Genomic DNA, 12,230 nt, shown 5'->3' with positions numbered 1-12,230 from the left:
TTCAACGACAAAGACCCAGCACCCACAACACATCATCTCCTCCGCGCTCCGTCCAGTCACATTGAGCCTCACCGGACTCAGTAGGTTGGCAGCTACAGCTCGCTCCGGCGAATCGAGAGACGGCGCGCGTGAGTCATCACACGGCAAAACCCTAATTGTCTTTGTGAGTATTTTGGGCCTGGGCTTTGGTTTATGGTGTGGGCCTAAGTTTTACAGATTTAAAAATTCTATTTGGGTAATGGGTCTCATAACCATGTTGGCTTCGCTTCCTGCATTTTCCCTAAACGTTATTGAGTCTGCTGATTGTTGGCTGAAGTCTCTTCCGGTTAGTACTAGCTGCCTCCGACACGGTAATGTCGAGGTGTGTGGTTCTGACTCGATTATACCATCCGCTACATCACTAGACTCCATCTTGCCAAGCGTCTCCCTCCGACAACTCCCTCCGACAAAGTCAACCATTCTGTTCAGTTCAGTGCCAAATCCAACTATGGTTTCGGAGAAGAAAATTGTTTCAACGACCTCCACATCTTGCTTATCGATTGTGTTGCTTTCCGGATCAGTTGAGATTCACCTAGTCTCCCGGATCAATATAGTCGGTTCTAGAGCCGTTCTCATTCGTATGAAGAGTTTATTCTTGATGCGACTCTTCATGGCGCTAAACCTTGAGTTTCATCACTCAGGTTTCTCTCCACCAATCCAACGCTCGTTAGAGCTATCTCCGGCAACCTCCAGTCAAAAGAAATCATCGGCATCGTTAGCAACATCTGATCGATCTCCTCTGGTTTTGCATCTGTTTATTTCTCGCATTTATCTAGATTGGAAAACTCCTTATCTGTGTAATGACTTTGGGTTGGGGCCACCTTGGGCTCAAATCTCTTTCTTAGTTTTTAATTAAAAAAAAAAAGCACTAAACCGTAGCAATACAAAGGCCCACAACGAAGCCCAATTATAAAAATCCACCTTAGCCCGTAACCAGTTTTATTTCTAAATCGGGTTTAGGGTTTCTTCTCTCAGTCAATAGGTTTTAAAAAGCAGCTTCGTTCAATCTCCGTCTCTCTTTCCACTTCCTCCCTCCTAATCCTAAATCAGCATCAATGGCGATTACCTTCTCAGATCTACACACAGAGGAAGGCCTCAAATCCGTGGAGGAGCACCTCGCCGGAAAAACCTACATCTCCGGGTAAAGTTTCTCTCACTCTCCTTCTTTCAATTGCTTTTCGATCGAAGTCTAAAGAGAGTTTTTGATTTTTCGCAGAGATCAATTGTCTGTGGATGATGTGAAGGTATACGCTGCCGTTTCGGTGAAACCTAGCGATGCTTTCCCTAATGCTAGCAGGTGGTTCGATTGCGTCGCTTCCCATCTAGCTAAAAGGTTCGTCCTTTCGATCAAATTATTAAGATTTGGAATTAACATTTATCTTCCAAGAGCTAGCTAGCTTACAAGTTTGAAATTGTTGCAGCTTCCCTGGAAAAGCCGTTGGAGTTAGTATCGGTGGCTCTGCTGCTGCTGCTCCTGCTCAAGCTGAGGTACCTTTACATGATCTTAGTTTTTGCTTATTGATAGAAAGCACAGACTTCGAAAATGGTAATTAATATAGTGTTGAGGAATGCTTTGATTAGGGTAGATGAAACTTAGATTTGTTTGGAATGGAAATGCATTTTCTTTTGTGTGTTTAGCTATTTTGCTTAAATGGTGAACAGGCACCTGCAGCAGCTGCAGCTGATGATGATGATGACATGGATCTGTTTGGTGACGAGACCGAGGAGGAAAAGAAAGCAGCTGAGGAGAGGGAGGCTGCCAAGAAGGACACCAAAAAGCCCAAAGAGAGTAAGCCATTGTCTTGAAACAACTCAATTTAGTATACGAGCTTGTGTCTTTTTGCTTCTATGGAGAGCAGAACTTATACTATTGTTAGCTTAGCTAGTGTTCATTGAGAATCTAGTCACTTAGTCAATTAATAACAATCTCTGTAATGTAAAGCAAGGGGTATGAGTAGCAGAAATGAATGAGTTCTTATTCTCTTTTGAATTTTGAACTTTTTGTTAGGTGGAAAGTCCTCTGTGCTCATGGAAGTTAAGCCATGGGATGACGAGACTGACATGAAGAAACTTGAGGAGTGTGTTCGCGCTGTTGAGATGCCTGGTCTTCTTTGGGGAGCTTGTACGTCTACCATTTTTCCATTTGTCTATGCTTGCAGTGATTGTGTTGGTCAGTTTTCTAATCGAATGTTTAAATTGTTGCAGCAAAACTGGTTCCAGTTGGTTACGGCATCAAGAAGCTCACGATCATGCTCACAATCGTTGATGACCTCGTGTCCCCAGACAACCTCATTGAAGACTACCTCACCTGTGAACCTAACAACGAGTACATCCAGAGTGTTGACATCGTCGCATTCAACAAGATCTAGAGACTTTAAAAACCTCTCCCCCTACCAAACGATACATTTTGATTTCCTTCCAAGTTTTGTTATCTTTTGTTGTTTGCTTGAGATGCTTATTCTCTAGTTGCAAGACCTATGTTACATGCTATCAATGCTTATTATCCCTTTACATTATGTTAAGAAACACTCAAGTACTTTGAAAAGTTCTCTATAATTTCAGAAACAATCACGTATCCTGCAGCTCCCATGACAAGAGAAAGCGTTACTTTTCCTCCTGGTACGAGTTGTGTCGCTGTTGATGATGAGACCACGTACCTATCTGACCAAGACATTGCAGCTGGTAGGATTCCAAACAACACCAGAACTACAAAGCAAACAGCAGTTAGTTTTGTTGTTGGGTTTAATGGTACTCTCAAGAAGAAACTTGTTGTATTGTACCTCCATATGTCCCAGCAAAATCTAAAGCTTTGAAGAAAATCTCTGGGTCCAGTAGGGAGAGGACAAGCGGTGGAACCAGTGTAAGAAGGTAAAGAAAAGGCTTGTTCTGTCTGGTCTGGAGCTTCAGTACTTGAAAATTTCCAAATACGGAAAGGTTATACAAGGGCAGTAGATTTGAAAAGAAAAGATGAAGTTCAGTTGTTTGATGATGATACTCACAATCAGAGAAGAAGTCAGTGAGGCCTAAGACAAATCCTATATAAGAAGTTGCGATTGCTATTAGAGAGAAAGCTTCCACAAAAGGCTGTGTGATCAAAAACAAGACAAAGAGTTAAAAGTGATTGTTGAGAGTTTATTAGTAAGCAAAGAACAACTTTAACTTACACCAACGGTGACACTGGTTGATCTCAACTGCTGCAGAGGATCGATCATCCTCTCAGCTGACACACCAGTATCTGGAAACGATCCAAGAATCACAGCGTTCCACACAAGAAACAAGCCAAGTGGTATGGCTGTGCCAAGAACAATCGCGGTTCTGAAGATAAAAGACATTCAGAAACCTGAGTTAGTCAAGACTGGTTCAGTGAGTTTCATTATCACTACTGCAGGGTGTGATGTCACCTTACTTTCGGCAAGTCACCTTCAAGATCTGTGCAGAGAACCGGCACCACATTCTGCAAGGAAAAAAAAACACTCAGTTTAGAAAGTTTCTTCATCTTGGAGTCAATAACTTAAAGTTGAGTCATGAGACTACCTGGTAAACAAAAGAGAGGGCAATGATGGGTATACTCATAGGAACAGCTTCAAAGTTGGCCTTGAGAAGAGCTTCCCAGTGCAAGTCTCCACTCGCTACTGTCTAACAAAACAATCATCTATAGTTTGGTTTTCACTTTCATTGATCTCTAGGAAAGTAGTTTAACGAAAAAAATGTTACCACGAGTGCTGCAAAAGATGCAATTAGTCCAAACACCAGAACTCCATTGGTTGCACCTATGAATCTCTGGCTACAACCACATGGAGAAAGTTCTGATTATCTACTCGAATCTACAACTATTCTGCTCTAAAATGGAAAGCTAACCTTCCAAAGAAGCATATGCCTCCAAGAACAAGTGAGAAAAGAGTTGCACTCTCCCATCTACAAGACTCTCAGGGAAATAAGTACATTAGCACAAATCTCAGAGCTGTCATTGCATATATAAGAATCAGTTTTGGGGTTGAGTACATTGGAATGCCGAGGAAGTTTGTAAGGATGCCTGAAGACCGAGCAATGTAGGCCACGAGGAGGGTGTAATGTATGAGAATGTAGGACCAACTACACAACACAAAGGCTTGTTTCAAACATGAGAACAACTAAGGAAAGCAAGTTATAAAATGAGAATGAGAGGGTGATTACGATGCAACTTGAACTCCAAAAGATCCAAGAGTCCTCTTCGCCATCGAGACCTGCCAAAAATAGCACCAAGAAGTCAAAGCAGGACATCACTAAGAAGTGTCGGTCTGAGAGGGAACATACGAGAGATACGCCTCCAGAGCCTAGCTCAGACATGGTGTTGACATTCACTTCAGCAACAAGCAAACCTGTGACAACCTGAAACCAAACATATGTTTCTAATGACCAACTTGCAAGAAAAAAAAACAAAAACAGAGAAACCAAGAAGCGTCTGTAAATCACCATGAACGCCCAACAGAGAATGCAAGCGACTGCAGAGGCCAAGAAACCTGATTCTTGTGTGACAGCTGGAATAGCTAGTATCCCTGCACCTACCTAAATCAAGAAAAGGGATAGAGAGTTACAAGTTTGGTTCCTTCCCACCGTTTCAACTTTCAAGTTATGAGAAAGAAGAAGACTTACTGTAGTGCCAGCAACCAAGAAGATAGCACTGGACAAGCTTCCTGAAAAAAATTGAGACTTAAACCAAAACTCAATCCAAATAATGCGTCTTTGAATGAAAAAAAATGAAGAATACAACTTTGTACCGGATTCTCGCTTTAGTGTTGATCGGTTAAGGTTAGAGAATAGCCTCTGAAACTCGACAACCTCTTCTTCTTCCTCTTGTTCAGTAGTTACTTGTGTTTCTCTGCGTTTATCGGACACTCTCTGAGGCGAACACTTGGAGAATCTTGGGGTATGAGTTCTGAAGAATGGGTTTGAGTTGAAACCGAAACGGTATGAGGAAACATGAGATGATCTTTGTAAATGAAAACGGACAACTCCATTGAGAACTAGAGGTTTTTGTGGAACTGAATCTGTGCGTAGTGGAAGACAAGTGTTACTCAGAGAAACAGACATATCTCTCTATGTTTTGTTTTATCTCGGTCTGAGATCAGATACAGTGATCAGTCTTCTGGTTTTCTGCGAGTCCAGTTCAAAAGGTTTGTGGACTAGACTAGAGAGAGGTTATGCTTAGCTTGCGAGATTAACATGTGTGGCTGTCCTATTTTTCCATTTTATTTCCCTTTTATGTTAATAAAGCTATTTTTTCTTTCTAAAACATAAAATAATAATACTAAGCTATGATTTTAGACCAACTCCATCCTTTAAATGTTATTAAAATATTAAAATTAATTTATTTTAGTATTTAAACATTTAATTAAATTTTAGTTTATAAAGAACTATAAAATATATATTTTCGAAAATATCTCAAATATTATTATCATCATTTTTAATAGATTTTTAAAGGAAAAACTTCATTAAAATACTCAATGAAATGTATGCTATGATATGCTTCAATATAAGAGATTTTCATTAAAATATTTCTTTAACGGTGTGTATATTTGTCTAAAATTATATATAGGATTGTGTGCAAAACTCTTCTACCTAGCAATAGTAACAAAATTTTATCATTGTACAATATAATTAGGAATTAAATTTTCACAATTACACATGTCTTCAATTTTTTTGTGGTCAAACTTAGTAAAAGCTTTATAGATACTTTTGATTAGAGAGATCAAATGATTCATAACCTGTTTTATAATTTGAGGTGGAAAAAGAATCCACGTAGGTAAATGATTTATTTCCTTTTTTCAACCCAAAAAAGAATTGGGGAAGAAGAAAGTAGTCCATATCGGCCGATTTGGGTCCGAGAAAGAACGGGTCAGAAACAGAGACTTTAACAGAAAGAAAAAAAAAATCCAAACTCTTTTTCCTTTTTTCTTGTCGTGTTAGATAGGTATCAACATTAGTATATTTAGAGTTTATCTTCTTATATAAAACTCCAGAGAGCACGGAAAGTAAAGATTTTCTTTTTTATATTTTTAGGGTTTTTATCTTGTTTCTCCCCCGACTTACGGAGTTGGTTCTCTTTCCTTTGAAACAAAACAATAGCCATGAAGAAGAAGCTCCAAACTCGTTTTCCAGCGGTATGACAAAACCACTTTTCTCTGTTTCTACACATGTTAGTTAGGTTTTGCTCTTCTTCTTATGGATATAGCCTTGAAGAAGAGTGTCTTGTCACTTTATGAATGTAGTTTCGTTGACTTTTTGCTGTGTTTACATGTTTTCTTCTTCACGGTTCCATGAAAGCTAGTTTGTTCATGGCTAGAGATACAATAAACTGCTGAGATATCTAAAGACTAAAGATGAGATAGTATTATAGATTCGAGTTGTTATAGTGTCTTGTAAATTCAGTATAGGGTTGAAATGTTCTTGTCTTGGTTTCTTGATTATCTTTCCTAACGTTATTGAACCTCAAATTTTATTTCAGACCAGGATTAAGAAGATTATGCAAACTGATGAGGATGTCGGGAAAATAGCAATGGCTGTCCCACTTCTTGTCTGTAAGTTGATTTTTTTTTTTTTTTGGTTTTTTTCATACAGCTTTGTGTGTACTTGTTCTCGTCGTTTTGACTGTTTAAAATTTGCAGCTAAAGCGTTGGAGCTGTTTCTACAAGACTTGTGTAATCACACATATGATGTAACTCTCAGCCGAGGCGCAAAAACACTCAACTCTGTTCATTTGTAAGTTTTGTGAATCCCTTCTTTCGCCTTTGCTTTATAAAATAAATAGTTTTCTTGTTTCTTGATTCTTGTTATCTTTAACAGGAAGCAGTGTGTGCACGCGTTTAATGTCTTTGATTTTCTAAGAGACATTGTCAGTAAAGTTCCTGATCTAGGTGGCTCAGAAGGTGAAGACCGACCAGCTACCAAAAGAAGGTTAGGCCCCAACAAGTCCACTCCTCATATTCTATGTCTAAACTCTGGTATAGGTTTCATGTCTTAACACGATATTTTTCAGGAAACTTGTGGATGAAAGTATTAGCAACGATAAAGATATGAAGACAACTGACATGGTAACTAGCCAGACTGATTTTGCCAAACATAGTGGTGGTGGCAGAGGACGTGGACAGGGTGGTGGAAGAATGGGAAATGACCAGTCTCTGAAGTTTGAAGATGATTCACCCGAAGGAAGCAAGAGCCCATCTCCTGAAAACTGGAGCCTTTCTCATGAGGCTGCAACTTGGAAGAAAGCTGCCTCACACAAGGGCAATCACAGAAACACAGAGTTGAAAGTAAGGGACTTTGATTTAAACGTGGAGTTAGATGAGAACGGAGAGTTTGCTACATCCCCGGAAAGAGAGCTAGAGGGAAGACCAGGTTGGCCGTTGTTTGGGATCAATGATATGAAAATAGATAGTGATCAAAGAGAGGTTAGTGCTGATGAGGAAGATTATGATGAAGAATGAAGTTTAGGGGTTTGTTTTAAGGTTAGGTGACATGACTTCAGCTAAAGATTAGAGGAAAACAAGATAGGAACTAACACACACAATATATATAAGCAGGTGTTAGTACATTGGAGGTTGGAAGAAATCTTCAATAATATATACAAATTTATTCAGTCATTCACTCTTTTACATTTATAATTATGTGGTTTCATATATTTTTATCTTCAATTCACAGAGATATAACCGTTTCTGGCTGTTTTAAGTAAAGCATATATGATTTGAAGTAGACTTTTAAGTGCAATAACACAAACATGAAATCACATATCTTAGTTCCTGAGTATGTTTAAATTTTAATTGCAGTAAATTGATAAATTCTAACTAGAATATAATAAACAATGTTAACCAAACGGCGTCGGATTAACAAGGAAAGACTCTAAACAAACTAGCGGGTTTGATACCGTCGTCTACTACTGTTCTAAAACAACAAAAACCCCAGAAAAGGCGAAACCTCTCTCTCTCTCTCTCTCTCTCTCTCTCCGTCAAATTCAGTTGCGAAAATGGATTTTCAGGTTGTGATTCTCGCCGGCGGCTTCTCCAGTAATCTCCAGCCTTTAGTCTCCAAGGTTTCTCTCTCATTCATCTGCAAACACAGTCTTTCTCCGTAAGCTTAGGCTGATATAGCTAATCTCCTTTTCTGCTGTTACAGGAAGTCCCCAAGGCGCTGCTTCCCGTGGCGAATCGTCCGGTGTTATCTTACGTTATGGATCTGCTCGAGAGTAGTAATCTCAAGGATCTGATCGTCGTACGCCTAATTATCCTTTCATACAATTGCTCTTTTTGCCTAGATTGAATGATTTTCGTTGAGACTTTAGATTTTCTTTTTCGCTTGGGGGTTGATGGAAACAGGTTGTTGAAGGAGAAGATGCTGCTCTGAAAGTTGGTGGATGGATATCTTCTGCCTGCGTTGATCGTTTACATGTTGAGGTATTCTCATTGGGATAGTGATATTTACATTAGAAATAGATGGAGGAGCTAATTGCTTCATATATTAGTACCAATGCAATGCAACACTGGTGCTTCACATAGAATATAAAGCAAGTGATAGCTATGGCCTACTGCTTTTGAACTTGAAGCTTTTGTTGTATTCTGTGTTGTTAAGTTGTTAACTTTGTCTTTAGAATTTGTAACTGTTAGGCAGATGGAAGTACAGTAACACTAGGAACCTTTGAGTTTTTAATTTGATTGGAGCTATCGTGTCTCCAATGGTTTATAGCTTCTCCCAAGGCTTTGTATATTTTGCTTGTCCTGAGGTTGGTAGGTTTGAACAAGCTTTAGAAATTACTCAGTGTTCTACTTGATATCTTACTTTAGGTTGCTGCTGTTGCTGAGAATGTCGGGACTGCTGGAGCCCTCAGGGCTATTGCACACCACTTGACTGCCAAAGACATTCTGGTTAGCTACTATAAAGCTGTCTCTTAGCTTTTCCTTTTCAGAGCTTTTGCGTTGTGTAACTTTAAAGCGTCTAGCTTACTTGGTTGTTTTCCTGAACGCAGATTGTAAGTGGAGACATTGTTTCTGATGTTTCTCCTGGTGCTGTCGCCGCCACTCATAGAAGACATGATGCATCAGTAACTGCAATGCTTTGTGCTGAGCCAGTAAGTGGACCATCGGAATCCGGGGTCGCTGGCGGGAAAGATAAAACCAAAAAACCTGCTTGCTATGATATCATAGGGCTTGATTCCTCGAAACAATTCTTGTTACACATAGCCACAGGTCCTATTTCGAATCCTGCTTATATTTGTTTCTCAGAGGCAACAAAGTGCTTGAACCTGTTGTTTGTTTTCCTTTTGAATTGTGATAGCGGCTGAGATTAAGAAAGATACCCGAATTAAAAAGAGCATTCTCTGTGCGGCTGGCAAGGTAATGTTCTCTAATTGTATGCTTTTAGTTACCTACAATGCAGTTTGTCATCTAACTGTGTAGAGATTCGTATATTAATAAATTTTATAGTACAGTTATATCATTTTCTCATTTTTTATCTAGATGGAAATTCGATCAGATCTCATGGATTCTCATATATACGCCTTCAAGAGGTTAGTCAGACATGCTTTCCTGCTTACAATCCGTCGACGCTCATTGTGTTCTTTTGTCTTGTGTCTCACAGATCAGTCCTGCAGAAAGTTTTGGATCAAAAACCTACTTTTCGGAGCCTAAAACAGGATGTGCTCCCGTATCTTGTTCGTACGCAGCTGGTTAGTTGGATAATGTCCATGCAAATTAAAATAATGGAGACTATACCATTTTGATCTTTTGTTTGTGTTTTTTTCCTGTTGAGTATCAGAGGTCAGAGATCTTCCCTGACGAAAAAACTGTAGAAGACAATGGAAAGAATAATATGCAGAACAACGAGGTGGTTTTGTCTCAAATTCTCTCCAACGCATCTATGCCAAGCTTTCATCAAGTTTACGAATCAGGTCTGAATAGCCGAAAGACCCATAAATGCTGTGTTTATATAGCGGATGAAAGTAAGTATTGCGTCCGGTTAAATAGCATCCAAGCCTTCATGGACGTAAACAGAGATGTAAGTATTCCACACATGGATTCCTTCTATAGTCTTTTGGTCTCAGTTGACATCTAAAGCTTCGCAACTATTCAAAATTGTACAGGTTATTGGCGACGCAAACCACCTATCCGGATACTCCTTTTCTTCTCATCACAACATTGTCCACCCATCAGCTGAGCTTGGATCAAAAACCACAGTACGTCCTCTACATGTTTGGGTATTTGCTCTGTTAGTCGTGATCGTCAATAACATTTTTGTGAGTTGCAGGTTGGACCTCATTGTATGCTTGGAGAAGGCTCTCAAGTCGGTGATAAATGCAGTGTCAAAAGATCCGTAATTGGGAGACATTGCCGGATAGGCTCTAATGTGAAGGTAACAATAAGAGCTTTTACTCACCTTAGCCAGCTAAAAGTTGTGTACATTTCGATATTAAACTGAATTGCATGTATGTATGTGGGTGACAGGTGGTTAATTCAGTTGTGATGGACCATGCCACAATAGGAGACGGATGCTCAATACAAGGCTCAGTCATTTGCAGCAATGCGCAGCTTCAAGAGCGTGTTGCTTTGAGAGACTGCCAAGTATGTTCCCTTCAGTTTTTTAGTTCCCAAGTACACACCGTGGTTTATCGATTCTCTAATCAGAACATCAATTTTTGCTTATAGGTGGAAGCAGGCTATGTAGTTTACGCCGGGGGTGAGCACAAGGGAGAGACCTTCGCCAGAAAATGATAGCATTCATTCGTTTGGTGAGCAGAGCGGTGATGAGAAGAGTGAGAATCCTCCCCACTAAGGTTTTGTTGAGCTTTTAAGAGAGTGCGATTTTTCATTGCTATGTTTTGCTGATAGGATTTGATACTTTGCTATTCAAATTTAAACGTGCTGAAGCCTTGAAACTGTTTTTGGACCGAAACACTTCATGTAAGATCTATTATTTGTTTTTGGTAGTTTTCCATAGAGATGATCACATCAAGAAGACATGCATAGACAGCCTTTTTATTTACACACATCCCTGATTCAAGTCTTCCTGTAAAGATGGGAGATAGGATAGGAGTAATCATTATCATGTACAGCCTGTTTAATTTGTAAGTGACTTCATGTGTAGTTTGTCTCTGTGAGAGGCATGAAGAGTCGTTGTAGGCCCTAAAGAGTGAAACTAGAGAGATTGTTTGGTCTGCACCGGTTACACGTCTTGCTTTCTCATAAAGTAGATTTCTACAATTAGGAAAACCACTTCCACCAATAAAATAATTTTCTATCCTTCATTGTTCAACGAGTTACATATATCTGTATTAGTCTATAACAATTAATATTAATGTATGCGTTTACTTTTCAAAATGTGATAATTGTTTAGCAAGTGGTTTAATAAAATAACCATTTCATTTAAAATTTGAGAAACGAGGAATATATTGTTGTTGACTGATTCTAAGTATTATTATCCTTGATAATCTATACTATATTAAAAGGGATATATGAGCTCCATTGAGCCTATCCACGTCAGCATATAAAATCAGCCAATCATAGTACTTTTTTTTGACACGTCATAATAGCTTTCGTATGGGCTTGACACTTTTGTATTGGCTCTATTCAGATTATCATTAGGCCCATCCCTAACAAATCTATTTCTTTCCGCGTCTATAGTCTCTCCACCCCCTCGACTTTTCCACTTCATCTTCACGACGCCACCACCGTCATCAGACGCCATTGATCTAGCGCCTCTGCTTCTGAGCGGCGACGATAACGAGGGAAGCAACAGCAACGGAGGAGGAGAACAACGGAGATCATCATCCGTGAGGAGACCATGGCTGAGGGAAGCCGCGAGGCTGCTGAGCGGATCGAGCAGCGGCGGAGGGCGTGCGATGCGGGAGCCTTCTATGGTCGTGAGGGAGGCCGCGGCGGAGCAGCTCGAGGAGAGGCAGAGCAATTGGGCCTACTCGAAGCCCATCGTGGTGCTGGACATCGTGTGGAACCTGGCGTTTGTCTCGGTGGCTGGGGCTATTCTGGTGATGGCGAGGAATGAGCATCCGATCATGCCGCTTATGTTTGACTCTTGGGGTATGCGTTGCAGTGTGTGTTGCATATGGTTTGTGTGTTGGTTGAGTATAGGAGGAGGAATAGGGTCAGGAATAATAGGACTCCGAGATCACGTTCTTCTTCTTGGAGGAAAGTCTTCCTCGATGCTTTGGG

General features: G+C 39.9%; 4 protein-coding genes across 6 annotated transcripts; 3 read left to right on the top strand and 1 right to left on the bottom strand.

Moving 5' to 3' along the window:
- Positions 1-974: 974 nt before the first annotated feature.
- Positions 975-2,555, top strand: LOC106425797 (elongation factor 1-beta 2). The gene is made up of 6 exons (XM_013866514.3): positions 975-1,180; positions 1,256-1,372; positions 1,461-1,527; positions 1,702-1,828; positions 2,048-2,161; positions 2,245-2,555. Exons 1-6 carry the CDS (start codon positions 1,095-1,097, stop codon positions 2,406-2,408), a joined length of 675 nt encoding a protein of 224 aa, XP_013721968.1. The 5' UTR covers positions 975-1,094; the 3' UTR covers positions 2,409-2,555.
- On the bottom strand, positions 2,503-5,221 carry LOC106425796 (tyrosine-specific transport system). Of its 3 annotated transcripts, XM_048749541.1 has the most exons (14): positions 4,797-5,216; positions 4,672-4,712; positions 4,492-4,584; positions 4,333-4,407; positions 4,213-4,262; positions 4,042-4,131; positions 3,898-3,954; positions 3,754-3,823; positions 3,574-3,675; positions 3,441-3,493; positions 3,204-3,354; positions 3,039-3,123; positions 2,820-2,948; positions 2,503-2,745 (listed from the first exon to the last, which is right to left on the bottom strand). In XM_048749541.1, exons 1-14 carry the CDS (start codon positions 5,107-5,109, stop codon positions 2,558-2,560), a joined length of 1,497 nt encoding a protein of 498 aa, XP_048605498.1. In that variant the 5' UTR covers positions 5,110-5,216; the 3' UTR covers positions 2,503-2,557. The 3 variants fall into 3 exon arrangements, with proteins under 3 accessions (XP_048605498.1, XP_048605494.1, XP_048605493.1); XM_048749537.1 differs by having other exon boundaries at positions 3,574-3,671; positions 4,213-4,407; positions 4,797-5,221; XM_048749536.1 differs by having other exon boundaries at positions 3,754-3,819; positions 4,213-4,407; positions 4,797-5,221.
- A 751-nt stretch (positions 5,222-5,972) lies between these two features.
- Positions 5,973-7,658, top strand: LOC106425747 (dr1-associated corepressor-like). Its single transcript, XM_013866459.3, has 5 exons — positions 5,973-6,179; positions 6,524-6,596; positions 6,684-6,777; positions 6,862-6,972; positions 7,055-7,658. The coding sequence occupies exons 1-5, from the start codon at positions 6,147-6,149 to the stop codon at positions 7,500-7,502; spliced, it is 759 nt and encodes a 252-aa protein (XP_013721913.1). The 5' UTR covers positions 5,973-6,146; the 3' UTR covers positions 7,503-7,658.
- Positions 7,659-7,940: 282 nt separating this feature from the next.
- LOC106425679 (translation initiation factor eIF-2B subunit gamma-like) lies at positions 7,941-10,983 on the top strand. Its single transcript, XM_013866390.3, has 13 exons — positions 7,941-8,104; positions 8,188-8,283; positions 8,388-8,465; positions 8,853-8,933; positions 9,035-9,254; positions 9,343-9,401; positions 9,525-9,574; positions 9,646-9,733; positions 9,823-10,062; positions 10,148-10,240; positions 10,312-10,416; positions 10,509-10,625; positions 10,710-10,983. Exons 1-13 carry the CDS (start codon positions 8,039-8,041, stop codon positions 10,773-10,775), a joined length of 1,359 nt encoding a protein of 452 aa, XP_013721844.1. The 5' UTR covers positions 7,941-8,038; the 3' UTR covers positions 10,776-10,983.
- The last annotated feature ends 1,247 nt before the right edge of the window (positions 10,984-12,230 follow it).

The sequence above is a fragment of the Brassica napus genome, chromosome A2, assembly GCF_020379485.1.
Source record: "Brassica napus cultivar Da-Ae chromosome A2, Da-Ae, whole genome shotgun sequence".
NCBI lineage: Eukaryota > Viridiplantae > Streptophyta > Magnoliopsida > Brassicales > Brassicaceae > Brassica > Brassica napus.
The sequence above is the reverse complement of the archived record's forward strand: the minus strand, read 5'-3'. Positions and strand labels throughout refer to the sequence as shown.